This window comes from Symphalangus syndactylus, chromosome 10, assembly GCF_028878055.3.
Source record: "Symphalangus syndactylus isolate Jambi chromosome 10, NHGRI_mSymSyn1-v2.1_pri, whole genome shotgun sequence".
Lineage (NCBI taxonomy): Eukaryota > Metazoa > Chordata > Mammalia > Primates > Hylobatidae > Symphalangus > Symphalangus syndactylus.
The window spans coordinates 134,212,371-134,226,862 of NC_072432.2; the positions used below are offsets into that span (position 1 = coordinate 134,212,371).

General features: G+C 46.3%; 1 protein-coding gene across 4 annotated transcripts in view; it reads left to right on the forward strand.

Moving 5' to 3' along the window:
• GPAT4 (glycerol-3-phosphate acyltransferase 4) overlaps positions 1-14,492 on the forward strand; it is a 40,492-nt gene that overhangs the window by 17,094 nt on the left and 8,906 nt on the right. For 3 of the 4 annotated variants that reach the window (XM_055296043.2, XM_055296045.2, XM_055296044.2), the window contains exons 3-10: positions 8,857-8,926; positions 9,096-9,396; positions 10,169-10,243; positions 11,343-11,432; positions 11,620-11,713; positions 12,286-12,401; positions 13,827-13,882; positions 14,406-14,491. In XM_055296043.2, coding sequence (XP_055152018.1) covers positions 8,857-8,926; positions 9,096-9,396; positions 10,169-10,243; positions 11,343-11,432; positions 11,620-11,713; positions 12,286-12,401; positions 13,827-13,882; positions 14,406-14,491 — 888 coding nt within the window. The remainder of the gene's footprint in view (positions 1-8,856; positions 8,927-9,095; positions 9,397-10,168; positions 10,244-11,342; positions 11,433-11,619; positions 11,714-12,285; positions 12,402-13,826; positions 13,883-14,405; position 14,492) is intronic. The other variant, XM_063610976.1, reaches the window with a different exon arrangement.

The following is a 14,492-nucleotide window of genomic DNA, read 5'->3' on the forward strand; positions in this document are numbered from 1 at the left end:
CCATTCCTCCCTCCGCCAGCCCTGGCAACCACAGTCTGCATTCTTTCTCTGAATTTACCTATTCTGCATATTTCATGTTAATGAAATCATACCAAATATGCCCTTTTGTGTCTGGCTTCTTTCACTCAGCATAACGTTTTCAAGGTTCGTCAGCATCATAGCACATGTCACTACTTCTCTTCTGCCTGTTTGTGGGTGGGGGGCTGAATTATACTGTATGTCTCTACCATAATTTGCTCATCCTTTCATCCATTGATGGACAAGGATGGGCTGTTTCTACCTTCTCTGGCTATTTTGAATAGTGCTGCCGTAGACCTGTGTGTACATGCATTTGTTTGAGTACGTGTTTTTTGAGAATATGATCTTTGAGCATTGCTTAGGATGGACTTGGGGTTATCTGTATCTGGGTCCTTGCTACTCAGAGAGCGATCTGGAGACCAGCTGCATGAGTGTTGCTGAGCAGCTGGTTAGAAATGACCATTGCAGGCCCACCCCAGACCTATTGAGTTAGACTCTGAACAGGTGAATCAAATGCATATTAAAATTTTGAGGAGTAGTGATCTAGTCAGTCTTTGGACTGGCTGTTTTTTAATGTATTTATTTTAATTAGGAAATGTAATTTTCATATATTTTAGTCCAAGAAAATCTCGAGCAGCACACAGGATCCCTGTGGATGATGTAACTTACACCTGGGCCCTTTTATCACAATGAAAAACATCTATCAGGATAGAATTAGTAGAAAAGCTGATAAACTTAGGACACAGTGAGTGATGTCTAGTGTCTAGCGTGCTCTTGTAGTAGTTAAAATTTCACTTGTATGACTTTGGGTGGGACAGAGGGCCTAGAATACATGTATATTCCTTACTCCATTTTGAAAATGTCCTCAAAATTAATACTTTAAAGTTTGTAGCCAAATAAATCCTTTGTATTGTGACTATTATTTAAAATACACATCCCTATGACTTTTAATGTAGATTATGATACAATGGAAAATTCATCATATGTATACTTTGGGCCAATTTATAGGACCTGCAGTCTTGAACCAACAGAGACTATTTGAAGCCACATCTTGAAAATTACTGGTTTGGGCCACGGTGATGTATGTATGTATGTGTGTATTATATATGTATTTATTTATGAAACAGAGTCTCGCTTTTTTGCCCAGGCTGGAGTGCAGTGGCGTGATCTTGGCCCACTGCAGCCTCCTCCTCCTGGGTTCAAGCAATTCTCCTGCCTCAGCCACCCAAGTAGCTGGGATGACAGGCGCGCACCACCACACCCGGCTAATTTTTGTATTTTTAGTAAAGACGGTTTCGCCATGTTGCTCAGGCTGGTCTTGAACTCCTGGCCTCAAGTGATCCATCCGACTCAGTCTCCCAAAGTGCTGGGATTACAGGCGTGAGACACCACACCTGGCCTGGGGCACAGTGATTTAGAAGTGGTAATGGAAGTAGCGTATGTATATTTGTGACCTCAACATTTAGAATTTCAGAAACTAGATTTGCACTCCTTCCTTCCTTAGACGTGTGTGCCAGCCACCGAAAGGGTTGTGGATGCCCTGTGGGGTCTTTCCTGTTCGTGGACCATTACAGCCTGGCTGTAAACTGAGTCACGTGGGCCAGAGAGGACTGGTGTATTCCTGCAGGGGCCTGGGGTGCTCCGGAGGAGTGCCGGTCTTTTCTCACCCTCTGTTACTGCTCTGAGTCAATCTGAATGGAAGGTAGGAACTGAATGCTGCCTTCTCAGTGGTCACATAGGTACAGCTGAACTTGGCCCAGTGGGCTTCAGGTCTTGGGAAGTCAGTATCTGTGTCTCTGTCTAAAATACACCTACACTTGTCAGTGTTTTTGTGTACCTTTCTTAAAATTGAGGAATGTCTTAGTCTATTTAGGCTGCTTTAATGAACTACCATGGGTTGGGTGGCTTAAAAAACACGTTTAGTTTTTACATTTCTGGAGGCTGGGAAAACCATGTCCAGGCACCAGCAGATTCAGTGTCTGGTGAGGCTGCTTCCTGGTTCACAGACATTTGTCTTCTCTCTGTGCGCTCATGCGGCAGAGGGATGAGGGAGCCCTCTGAGGTCCCTTTTATAAGGTTACTACTAGTGCTATTCATGACGGCTTCACCTTCATGACCTTATCACCTCCCAAAGGCTCCACCTCCAAATGCCATCACCTTGGGGCTTAGGTTTCAACATGAATTTTGAGGGGGCATAAACATTTATTCTCTAGCAAGGAGAGACCTTTATTTTACCTTTTTAAGCCTCTTCACCCCTTCCTAAATTGGAATAATAGGTATAAGTTTAGAGCCAGAAGAAAGTTCAGAGATCTTCATTTTGCCCTTCTCCCTCCTGTCAGTGCATTTAAATCGCCTGGGGAGGCATTTAAAAAAATACTTTTGGAGCTGGGCACGGTGGCTTATGCCTGTAATCCCAGCACTTTGGGAGGCCAAGGCAGGTGGATCGCCTGAGGTCTGGAGTTCGAGACCAGCCTGGTCAACATTGTGAAACTCCGTCTCTACTAAAAATACAAAATTAGCCGGGCGTAGTGACGCACGTCTGTAATCCCAGCTACTCGGGAGGCTGAAGCAGAAGAATCGCTTGAACCTAGGAGGCAGAGCTTGCAGTGAGCCGAGATCCCGCCACTGCACTCCAGCCTGGGTGACAGAGCAAGACTCTGTCTCAAAAAAAAAAAAAAAAAAAAAAAAAAGTACTTTTGGGCCCCAGAACCTGCTTTAATTGATCTGGGTAGGCGTTTTTTTAAAAGCCCCCCAGGGTATTCTGATGTCCCAAGTATGGACCTCAGTGACTGTTCCTGACACAGAGGATGTGGGGGGCAGGATGCTGTGGTATGTGAGATTAGGTTAGAAAATGCAGTAGGGCTTCTATCTGGCCCGTCTCTCAGGCCACTTGCCCCTGAACCCCAGCTACCATGTTGTAAGGAAGCCAACCAGGTGTAGGCAGCCCAGCTCCCAGCTCAGTGAGGCCCTGAAGGCCAGCACCAGCCACCCCACACTGGAGGGATGAGTCTTCTGAGGATTCCAGTCCTCAGCTGCACAGAATGAATGAATGAGTGGTGTATTAAGCCACGTAGTTTTGGGGTGGCTTGTAATATAGCAATAAGATAGCCAAACAGACATTAGAAAATTTTAAGCATTCATTCATGGCCCACAGCTTGTAACACCTTTTAATTTTTTTTTTTTTTGCCTTCTTCCTTTCAGTCTTTGGCAATACCCATTTATGTTTTATGGCTGTATTAATAGTGTTTACTTGTTGTTGTGTGTCTACATTTTCTTTTGGCATTTTATCAGCCATTTTCACATTTTACTAAATAATCTTCATAAAGATCGTTAAAACTGGATACCTAATAGTTCATGCGGTACATACACCTGTGCTTTTGGCAGACCTAAGCAAGCCCTGGCTTACAGCTCCTTTCCCATGACTAGTTCTCCCTATATAAAGGAACCAGGAGAAAACATTTGTGTACGTGCCAAGGGAGGAGGAATATTGAGAGGATATGGGTGGATCAATGTCTTTTCTATTCCCTTTCCTGGAAGCGCTAACTCAGTGCAGGTCCTGTTCATGCTGAGTCACAGAAGATCTTTGTGTGCAGAGAGCAGCATGTGACTGGAAGGGTTTTAGTCTGTTTGCTTAATGTTTGTGCTTCACATGAACCCCCTCTGCAGTGGTAATGGTATCACTAGGAGTAGAATTCCCAGGAGTAGACTCTCAGCTGAGTTGCAAATGACCTGGAAGAGGGGAGAGAAGAAAGCCTGGATGTAAAGGAGAAAGATGAGAACAAATGATGTGAAAGGAGTTGATCAGGTCACATTAGAGAAGATGAGACAGCTATAATGTGATCTATGTTAAACTCCAAGGTGTAACTTGTTGGTGGAGAGTCATAGAAACCAGTGGCAGTTGTGGAGAAGCTGAAGAGACTAATGGTGGTGGCATTGTGTGCGATGGGCGTTCGTGTTGGGTCAGGCAGCTGTTATCGTGAATACCGTGAATCATTACTGGCTCTGAAAAAGGCATTGAACTTTCCAATGTTTCTTCATCTAGAGAGTGGGAGTATTAATACTCCTTTCACATGGTTGTTGTGAAAGAGGTCATCCTACCCCGATGAGGAGCGTGATTTTAACATAGCCTTGAGTAGGTTAAAGGACAAACTGAAGCAGACAGGAATTGAGGGGGAAGACGAAAGGAAATAGTTCCAGGTTTTGTCACTTTGGCTCTACTTTTCCATAAGGAGACCTTGATGGAGAGAAATATTGGGAGTTGATGAATTAAATTAGGGACTGCTTACTAAGTAGAAGGCACTCTCTCAGACTGTGCTGAAATGCACATAGGGGTAAGTTCTGGCTCCTGCCTCTTGAGGTATGTGTAGTCTAGTAGGAAAGACAAATATATGCATATATAACTAATTCAGAATGGGATACCAGTTGAAATACACAGGCAGAGGTGAATTCTGATTGCAGGAATTGAGTAGGTAACATTTCTTAGATTTGACATTTGAACTGGATCCTAAAAGGGAAAAGGATAGAGCATTCTAGAAGCACAGTTGATAAAGGCGAAAAGGTAATCTTGTTTAGAGATGGCACATAGTTCAGTAGAGCAAAAACGCTGGGCGCATGGAGGGAATGAGGTGGGTTACACTACTGAACTTCAGGCATTGGGAAGTCACTGAAGGTTGTTTTTTTTTTTTTTTTTTTTTTTTTGAGACAGAGTCTCCCTCTGTTGCCCAGGCTGGAGTGCAGTAGCGCAATCTTGGCTCACTGCAACCTTCGCCTCCTGGGTTCAAGCGATTCTCCTGCCTCAGCCCCCTGAGTAGCTGGGGCTACAGGCCTGTGCCACCACACCTGACTATTTTTGTAGTGTTAGGAGAGATGGGGTTTTGCCATGTTGGTCAGGCTGGTCTCAAACTCCTGACCTCAAGTGATCCACCCTCCTCAGCCTCCTAAAGTTCTGGGATTACAGGCATGATCCACTGCGCCCAGCCCGTTGAAGGTTTTTGAACAAGAAAGTGACGTGGCTGGACTCTGGCAGCATGTGTTCAGGTGGATCGGAGGGAGGCAAGAGGGAAGCAATTCAATAGGGAATAAGGGAGTGCAGAGGACAGGGCATGAACCACGAGGCAGCTGGGTGAGAGCATCCTCTTGGGAGGATGGCGAGGGCTTGCCGTGTCTTGCCCTATGCATCTCTTCCATCTGGTGCTTCCTGAGCTGTGTATCCTTTATCAGAAAGCCATACATGTAAGTAAACCATTCCCCTGAGTCTTGGGAGTCGCTCCAGCACATTGAACCTGAAGAGGGGTTGTGGGAACCCCGATTTATAGCTGGTCAGTCAGAAGTACGAGTCACATGAGACTTTCAACTTGCATCTGAAGTAGGGGCAGTCATGTGGGACTGACTCTTAACTTGTGGGATCTGATACCAACTCCAGGTCAATAGCCTCAGAATTGAATTGAATTGAATTAGAGGACACCCAGCTGGTGCCTGCTGAAGATTTGCTTGGTTTGGGTTTGGGGGGGCATTCCTCACACATCTGGTATCAGGAGTGTGCTGTGTGAGCATAGTGCAGAGAAGCAGTGTTTTCCCAGAGGCCCTTTGATTTGGTCCAGTAGGGTTTGTAGGGTCCAAGGGAAAGCATCCCCTTTGCCCTCTGAAGATTCACTGAAAAATCAACTCTCAAAAGCAGATTAACAAAAGAAAAGATGTACAAATTTATTAATGTGCACAGGAGTTTTACAAAGATCTCAAAGAAATAGCCAGATGGTTGATGCTTTTGTAGCATTTGAGGTTACAGAAGCAGTGGGGGCTCCGAGCATGGCCAAAAAACAGGGTATGGCGGTAAATCGGGTGGCAGTAGGTAACAAGAGGGAGCGAAGAGGAGACCTGGCTAGCACAGGTAGTCTTGTGTAGATGAAACCTCACAGATAGCAGCTCTTCAAGAGTGTAGATGCGAAGTGTTTCTTTCAGACCTTTAAAGGCGTCTGACTCAGTTCTTTCCAGATTAGGACAAGGAGGGAGGTGCTTCATAGAAAGTTCATTTGCATCTGTTGTTTACTTCACTTTTTCTCCTCTACAGATGCAAATTCCTCCTACAAAAGACGGTTTCTCCATTATTCTTGCATTTCCAGTCCTTCTGAACAGTCGTCTTGAAATATGTCAAAGAAGTATATTTCGGGATGAAATATTTTGGTTTCTTTCAGGCAGAAAGAATCCAGTTCATTGATCAGCCATTTCTCAAAGTCCTGGGCTTAAATGATCCTCCTGCCCGTAGTGCTGGGATTACAGGTGTGAGCCACTACACCCAGCCGCCTGGTCAGCCATTTCTTAACAGGCTGTTCAGCCCTCTCCTTTTTTCCCCTGCCCTTGTGACTTGGTACAATTTTTTCCTAAACACAGACACGTTTTGTCATGTTCCTGAAGTTAAAAAGCAGGAGGCCAGCCGGGCATGGTGGCTCACGCCTGTAATCCCAGCACTTTGGGAGGCCGAGGCGGGCGGATCACGAGGTCAGGAGATCGAGACCATCCTGGCTAACACGGTGAAACCCCGTCTCCACTAAAAATACAGAAAAATTAGCCGGGTGTAGTGGCGGGCACCTGTAGTCCCAGCTACTTGGGAGGCTGAGGCAGGAGAATGGTGTGAACCTGGGAGGCGGAGCTTGCAGTGAGCTGAGATTACGCCACTGCACTCCAGCCTGGGCGACAGAGCGAGACTCCGTCTCAAAAAAAAAAAAAAAAGCAGGAGGCCAAAGGGATGTTTATTACTGAACTGGCACAGAACTAGGAGACGTAGAATCTCAATTAGCAGATCCCTTTCCCGTGATGACAGAGCCTGCAGGCATCTTGAATTTTGCACATTGAAGCAGTCCTCAGACTGAAATTGTCATCTGCAAGAGGCCTGATGTCATATATTCTCTGCCTATTGCAGTCTCATGGAGTATCAGAATTGTCAGTACAGAATCAAGTTTCTCTCTCTTTTTTTTTTTTTTTTTTTTTTGAGACAGGGTCTTGCTCTATCTCCCAGGCTAGAGTGCAGTGGTGCAATCTCCGCTCACTGCAGCCTCAACGTCCCCTGGCTCCCATCTCAGCCTCTGGAGTAGCTGGGACTATAGGCACACGTCACTATGCCTAGCTAATTTTTTTGTATTTTTTAGATACGGGATTTTGCCATGTTGCCCAGGCTGGTCTCAAACTCCTGGGCTCAAATGATCTTCCTGCCTTGGCCTCCCAAAGTGCTAGGATTACAGGCATGAGCCCCACTGCGTCTGGCCCCAAGTTTTTCTCTTCTGATTATTCTTGAGTGCCAAAACAGAGCCTGGCCAAAATGTAGAACCTTAAATTCTGGTTGAGTGACCTGTGTTTCTGCATGCCAGGATTGTTGTGAACTCTCTTGTCCCTTTTCACCTCTTCTCTAGTTCCAGGAAACCAAATGAAATTTACCTTCCTCCATTTTAGGTATTATACTAACATTTTTAAAGGAAAGCTCATCTGTGCTTAGAGCCAAAAGACATCAATGGCCAAATATCTGAAACAGAGAAAATGGGTCATGTGTGTTTTCTTGTCTTTGAACTTTCTTTGCGTGGTGATTTTGTGAGCCACCTTCCTTTCTAGACTGTGGGGTTTGAGATTTCCAGATGAGATCAGATCACTGATCAAACTCGCATGCAGCATTTGGCTTTGCTGGACCACGTGGTGCAGTCTTGCTGACCCTTTGGGCTTTGCCAGCAGAACCCGCACCATGTGCCCTGGGCCATGTGCGTCTTCCCGTGCCATGGGATGATGGGCTCATGCCCACCGTGCATAACTGTGGAAGCTGAAGGTTGAGGCTTTTGAATGCCTGTTCTGTTTCTCTGACTCACTGTGGACATGACATAGCTTTCTCTAGTGATACCATATCCAAGGGGGGATAAGTGCACCCACGTTTTCACCTCTCATTTGATAGTGGAAGAGAACCAGCCCCTGGCTGTCTTATACCAGTGAAACCGGTTTTAATGAAGAGGGGTTCTAGGAAAAGCATCTTTTTCCTAGGTCTGTTCCAGAATCTGTGTTATTTCGGTGATAATGAGAACAGAGTGCTTTGCATTTCCCCAGTTTTGTCCCATATATGATCTCATTTTATCCTAAGTGACCCCATGAAGTAGGAGGTTGAGGTAGTATCAATCCTGTTTTGCAGATAAAGAGACCAAGATTCAGAGACTTGGAATGGGTTGCTTAATGAACGCAGCTAGTGAGTGTAAACTTGGGAATTGAATCTGGGATTTTTTTCAGTCTCCTAATAGTATTCTTTTTTCCTTTAACACTATTAAGCCACTCCCAGGCCTTTCAATGTTAAGTGGTGGGATTCTCCCATTAAAATGTTACTCCTGTTACTGGACAGTCCTAACATATGTATTACTTTAAGCTCTTTGTCTCCTTTAAAATGAAAATTACTGCTTTCTTGGAGTAATTTGGTGGCAGGCAGTAGTTTACAGGATACCTGGCTTTGCTGTTTTGAGTAGCTGCCTTGGGGCAGTGCAGGAGGAATCGTGAGGTCTGTGCTGTCAGCAAGTGAGCTCCCTACAGCCCGGAGACAGAGAGACGTAGGCAGTGAGAAACTAGGCCTGAGGAACTCACCCCAGCTTCTTGAAGTTCCCAGTGTTTTGCTATAGGTGACTTAACTCTTGGTCCCAGTTGTCAAAGAAGGGGCTGCTCTGGGGAGAGGTAGTTTGAGTTTCCTTCTAGACTATGTGCTGCTTGGCTACGGTCTTAGGTGACTGGGACTGAGGCCTTCACAGAATAGAGATGGAGGTGTTCACTGACTGAAAACAGGTCTCATTCTTGCTCTTGTATCTTGCTTCCTTCCCCTCCCAGTGGGCTACCTTGAGAATGGAGCGAGGAGCCAAGGAGAAGAACCACCAGCTTTACAAGCCCTACACCAACGGTAAGATGGGGGTGTGGTCCTTGTCCTGAGAGGTCCATTTGAACAGTGTTCCCCAGTGCTTCTGGTGCCACACAGGCTCTTCCCTGCATTAGTGCAAGATGTGCACCCTGAGTATGTCTCACGTGCTCTCCCCCAGCGTGCTGCTTGACAGGGACACACTCTTTTGCAGGAATCATTGCAAAGGATCCCACTTCACTAGAAGAAGAGATCAAAGAGATTCGTCGAAGTGGTAGTAGTAAGGCTCTGGACAACACTCCAGAGTTTGAGCTCTCTGACATTTTCTACTTTTGCCGGAAAGGAATGGAGACCATTATGGATGATGAGGTGACAAAGAGATTCTCAGCAGAAGAACTGGAGTCCTGGAACCTGCTGAGCAGAACCAATTATAACTTCCAGTACATCAGCCTTCGGCTCACGGTCCTGTGGGGGTTAGGAGTGCTGATTCGGTACTGCTTCCTGCTGCCGCTCAGGTGAGGCAGGGCCTACGGGGAGTGGGGCTCGCTGCTGCCACCCCACGTGGTGCACAGCCCACCTGCCTGCTCTGCTGTGTGTTTCCGTTTTAGAAAGGAGGAGGGAATGACTGTCATTAGCCAGGCCACGTCACTCTTTGGAGGGATACACTGGTGATTCTCCTTTAGAGGCCCTTGGATTCTCTGCATATCAGACAGAAATAGTTGGATTTCTTAAAGACAGCTTGCTTGTCTAGATGACAGCAAACACAGGGACAGGGAACGTGTGTGCTTTCTGCCACTCCTTCCTGGACATGGCTCATTCTTTTCTGAAGCTTGCCTCTCAGGTACAGAGGCAGTATTGATCCTTCAGCTTCTCTGCACCATGTGCTGCTCTGAGTGTGCCTTGCCAGATGCTAATACCTTCAAGCTCCACCTCCTGTTGCTTCAGAGGGAAGCTGTACTTCCACCAGGGTTTCCAGCCAAAAGGAAGGGGAGGGCCGCAGGGAGCAGCCCTGCGGCAGAATGGCCAGCTTAGGGTTTTCCAGCCTTCCAGCTGCCTGAGGCCTCAGGAGATGCAGGCAGCCAGACCCATGGCTCACTGTCAGTTGGAATCAAAAGGATCTCTGGTTCTGACAGGCCTGCTTACATTTCTAGGTGAACTCTGGTCCAGGTCCCAGGCGAGCAGGTCTTGGGGTGGTTTTTGTGATGCCCGCTTTGATTTTCACACCTTCAGTTGTGTACTCGGTAGAAGGATTTGCTGGCTGTGCCCTAACTTTTCTTCTTCTTACAGGATAGCGCTGGCTTTCACAGGGATTAGCCTCCTGGTGGTGGGCACAACTGTGGTGGGATACTTGCCAAATGGGAGGTGAGTAGAGTGTGGCAGTCCATGCCTGAAGGACAGTTAGTTCTAGGAATGGTGCTCAGATACCGAAGGCAAGGCCACTTCTTTGGACACAACCAAAGCCATGGAATCTTAGATGGATTAAACAACCCAGTGGTAGCCGGGCGCGGTGGCTCACGCCTGTAATCCCAGCACTTTGGGAGGCTGAGGTGGGTGGATCACCTGAGGTCAGGAGTTCGAGACCAGCCTGGCCAGCATGACGAAACCCTGTCTCTACTAAAAACACAAAAGTTAGCCAGGCGTGATGGCAGGTGCCTGTAATCCCAGCTACTTGGGAAGCTGAGGCAGGATAATCCTTGAATCCAGGGGGCAGAGGTTGCAGTGAGCCAACATCACACCACTGCACTCCAGCCTAGGCAACAGAGCGAGACTCCATCTCAAATAATAATAATAACAACAACCCAATAGCAACAATGGCATCAGCAGTAAAGTCTTTACTTTTTAAAAATTTTGATCTATGACTGTTCTTTTTGTCCTTCAGCCCTCACATTCTTCCCATTTTAAAGACAAAAGGGAGAAGCCACAAACATGTAGGGTCCGAGACTCAGATGTTAACAGATTTTACGGCTTCTTGTTTAGTTTTGAGCATTTGACTGTGTGGATAGAGTGGTGAGACAGTACAGTTTTTAGAATGGTTTGAAATGTAGGGAGGTTTTGTCTGTTTGTGTGAAGAATATTTTGCTCCCTTTGGGAAGTTCTGGGGTTTAGAAACCTTTCTTCTGCCTGGGTGGGTGAGGAGGTTGGCCTCTGGCCTTGGGCCTGCCTCTGGATGTTGACTGGGGGAACGGAGTTCAGCCCGCCTGTGGTCTGTGGATGCCGGATTCTAGGCTGTGAATTCTCCACCCACTGATTTGGGTGGATGTAAGTGAGTCTCCCTGTCCCCTCTTTCTTTCCTCATGTGTGAACATAAAGGTGCTCATGCATCACAGGACTTTCCTGTATGTGCTCATGTCTATACAAGCACTTTGCCATCATAAAGGACTGCTGAGCTGTTGAAGTCAGCAACTCTTTCTGTCTTCCTGTATGTAAAATAAAACCCAGAATCCTTGTCCCGTTGTTGCAGGTTTAAGGAGTTCATGAGTAAACATGTTCACTTAATGTGTTACCGGATCTGCGTGCGAGCGCTGACAGCCATCATCACCTACCACGACAGGTGAGAGCGCTTTTTATCGATAGGAAGGGAGATGGCGCTGCAGGAAACACCACCCACCTGTACTTGGCCAAATGGGAATACGCTTCTGAGCTTTTAATTAGAGCAGATGAAGCGTGTGAGGTGAGAGGTGTGTTACATGAACTGTTTCACACTAATTTTGGTTGCTTTGCATACATTTTAAACCCAGGGAAAACAGACCAAGAAACGGTGGCATCTGTGTGGCCAATCATACCTCGCCGATCGATGTGATCATCTTGGCCAGCGATGGCTATTATGCCATGGTAAGAGCTCTTTCCAGTGCATTCTTGAGGCAAGACTTCCTGCTTTAGACTGGTCAGGGCTAGGAGGCTCCTGGACCCTTCACATAAACACTTTTATGCGTGGGCCAGGCCCCCACCTTACTGTCACTGTGGGGGCTCTGTGGGACTGTGATAGGAGATACCTTGGGCAGAGTGATTGTTGAGTGTGGCTGGAGAGGATGCTGAGGGCGGTCAGGCAGACCAGCAGCGGGAGAGGGAGTTGCTGGCAAGGACTGTGTCCAGGGTGTCAGAGAATCTGCCCAGGGAGGGGCAGTTTTACACAGGGAATCGCGCTACTTTAGTATTTTAGTGTTTTGTCTTAGGGGTTTCAGTTATGTTTTTAATTACCTATTTCTAGTATTACATATGATTAAAAGGAGAAGTTTAAGATTTGGGGAGTCTTGGTAGTGGTTTCTTGGCAGTGAGCAATCTTCAGCCAGCAAGCGTTAGAGGTGAGAAGTTGGACCGCTTATTTTGTGAGATCTGGTGCTTCCTAGTGGGGAGATTTGTGTGAAGATGGCTTCACTACTAATGAGTCCTGTGCCTGCGCTTAGGTGGGTCAAGTGCACGGGGGACTCATGGGTGTGATTCAGAGAGCCATGGTGAAGGCCTGCCCACACGTCTGGTTTGAGCGCTCGGAAGTGAAGGATCGCCACCTGGTGGCTAAGAGGTAATGGACAGAACACTGCTGTTCTGCTTGGCCAGTTAGAATGCTGAAAAGCTTTCAGGGTGGTTATCCCTCCACAGTGCAGTTACGTGCCTTCTATCCTAAGCCTATACTGCTTTCATAATAATTTTTTCCTAAAACATGAGATTTTAAAAGTGGCCGGGTGTGGTGGCTCATGCCTGTAATCCCAGCACTTTGGGAGGCCAAGGTGGGCGGATCACTTGAGGTCAGGAGTTCGAGACTAGCCTGACCAACATGGTGAAAATACAAAATACTAAAAATACAAAAATTATTGACGGGCATCTGTAATCCCAGCTACTAGGGAGACTGAGGCAGGAGAATAACTTGAACCAGGGAGGCAGAGGTTGCAGTGAGCCGAGATCGCGCCATTGCATTCCAGCCTGGGCGACAGAGTGAGACTCTGTCTTAAAAAAGTATAGAAACCCTAATATTATTTACCAAGTTAATAATGCTTCTTAACCTTTTTTTTATTCATTGTACCCATCGTAATAAAGAAAGTACGAATTTTTACTTCATTTGAAACCTCAAAGTGAATTCATTTATCACAAATAAAAAGAAATCTAAGGCAGTGGAACAAAGTACTGCCCTGTTTTCAAACTTTAAGAAGGTGAATCTGGTGTAAGTAATGCAAAGAGATTTGCAGCAGACAGAGACATCAAGACAGTTGAGTCCAAGCCACACATGGTGGCTCAGGCCTATAATCCCAGTGCTTTGAGAGCCCAGGAGTTCGAGACCAGCCTGGGCAACATAGGGAGACCCCATCTCTACAAAATATTTAAAAATCAGCTGAGCGTGGTGGTACGCTCCTGTAGTCCCAGCTACTTGGGAGGCCGATGTGGGAGGATCGCTTGAGCCAGAGAGAGTGAGACTGCAGTGAGCTGTGGTTGCACCACTGCATTCCAGCCTGGGCAACACAGGGAGACCCTGTCTCAAAAAATAACAAGTAAGAAAAGACAGTTGAGATTATCTTCCATAGAGACAGATGAACCCTCCCCTAACTCCCTTTGCTACATCTCAGGGACAGAGCATTGAGCCAGCAGGGCTGGGCCCAGCTTCACAACTGTTACATAGTCTAGTGACACAGGTTTATTGAGGGGGCCATGCCCAGGCCTTGTGGCAGGTGTCTCTTTCAGGTGGCCCCCAGGTTGAGTGGCCACACAGAATTGTGGCCGATGTTCACACAGAATTGAACAGTTCTGTGAATTAAATGGTAACCTGATTTTTCTCTATCCATATACATTTTTTCTTGATGAGCATTAGATTATGGGTTTAAAAGGATACAGTCATGCTTGTTAACTTTTTATAATCGAGACTAGTGTCACAAATAAATAGGTTATTTATAAACATATTTTGACAATGATGTGTATAGGGCTGTCTGACCCTTCATTTTATTCTCCTCTTTGAAAGACTGACTGAACATGTGCAAGATAAAAGCAAGCTGCCTATCCTCATCTTCCCAGAAGGTAAGAAGGGATTGGTTGCCACGAAGCGCTTCTGTGGGGAGTGCGGGAGTGTGATGCTGTTGTTTCCTGGGAACCAAGGCCCTCAGCCCTTGTTGGGGTTATCTGTTTTCACTGAATAATGTTAGGTCCCCTTTAGGTTGGAAGTAGGACTAAAAACTCAGGCAAGTTCAGAATTTGAACTAAGAATGCCGTAGTGTGAACTCCCCAAATGCAGGAATTTCTTCTGTAATGTTTCAGCTCCTCACGGAGCTCGTGGAGTCCTCCTAAAGCCACTGCACGTCTCTGCTTTATCTAGGCTGTGTGTATGAATCAGGGAAAGTGGTCCTGTAGAAAGAGAATCGGAGGCACCATCTTGCTTGTCTCTTTTTTTTTGTGTCGTTTTTAAGTTAGGGAGATGACAGATGTATCTTACTGGAGGAACCATTAGAAGAATTTTGTCTATTATACTTAGTCTTTAAGAAACGCCTAATATCTGGGGTAAAGGGCCAACAGAAATAGCATTTTATTGTCTCCTGCATTTTAGGAACCTGCATCAATAATACATCGGTGATGATGTTCAAAAAGGGAAGTTTTGAAATTGGAGCCACAGTTTACCCTGTTGCTATCAAGG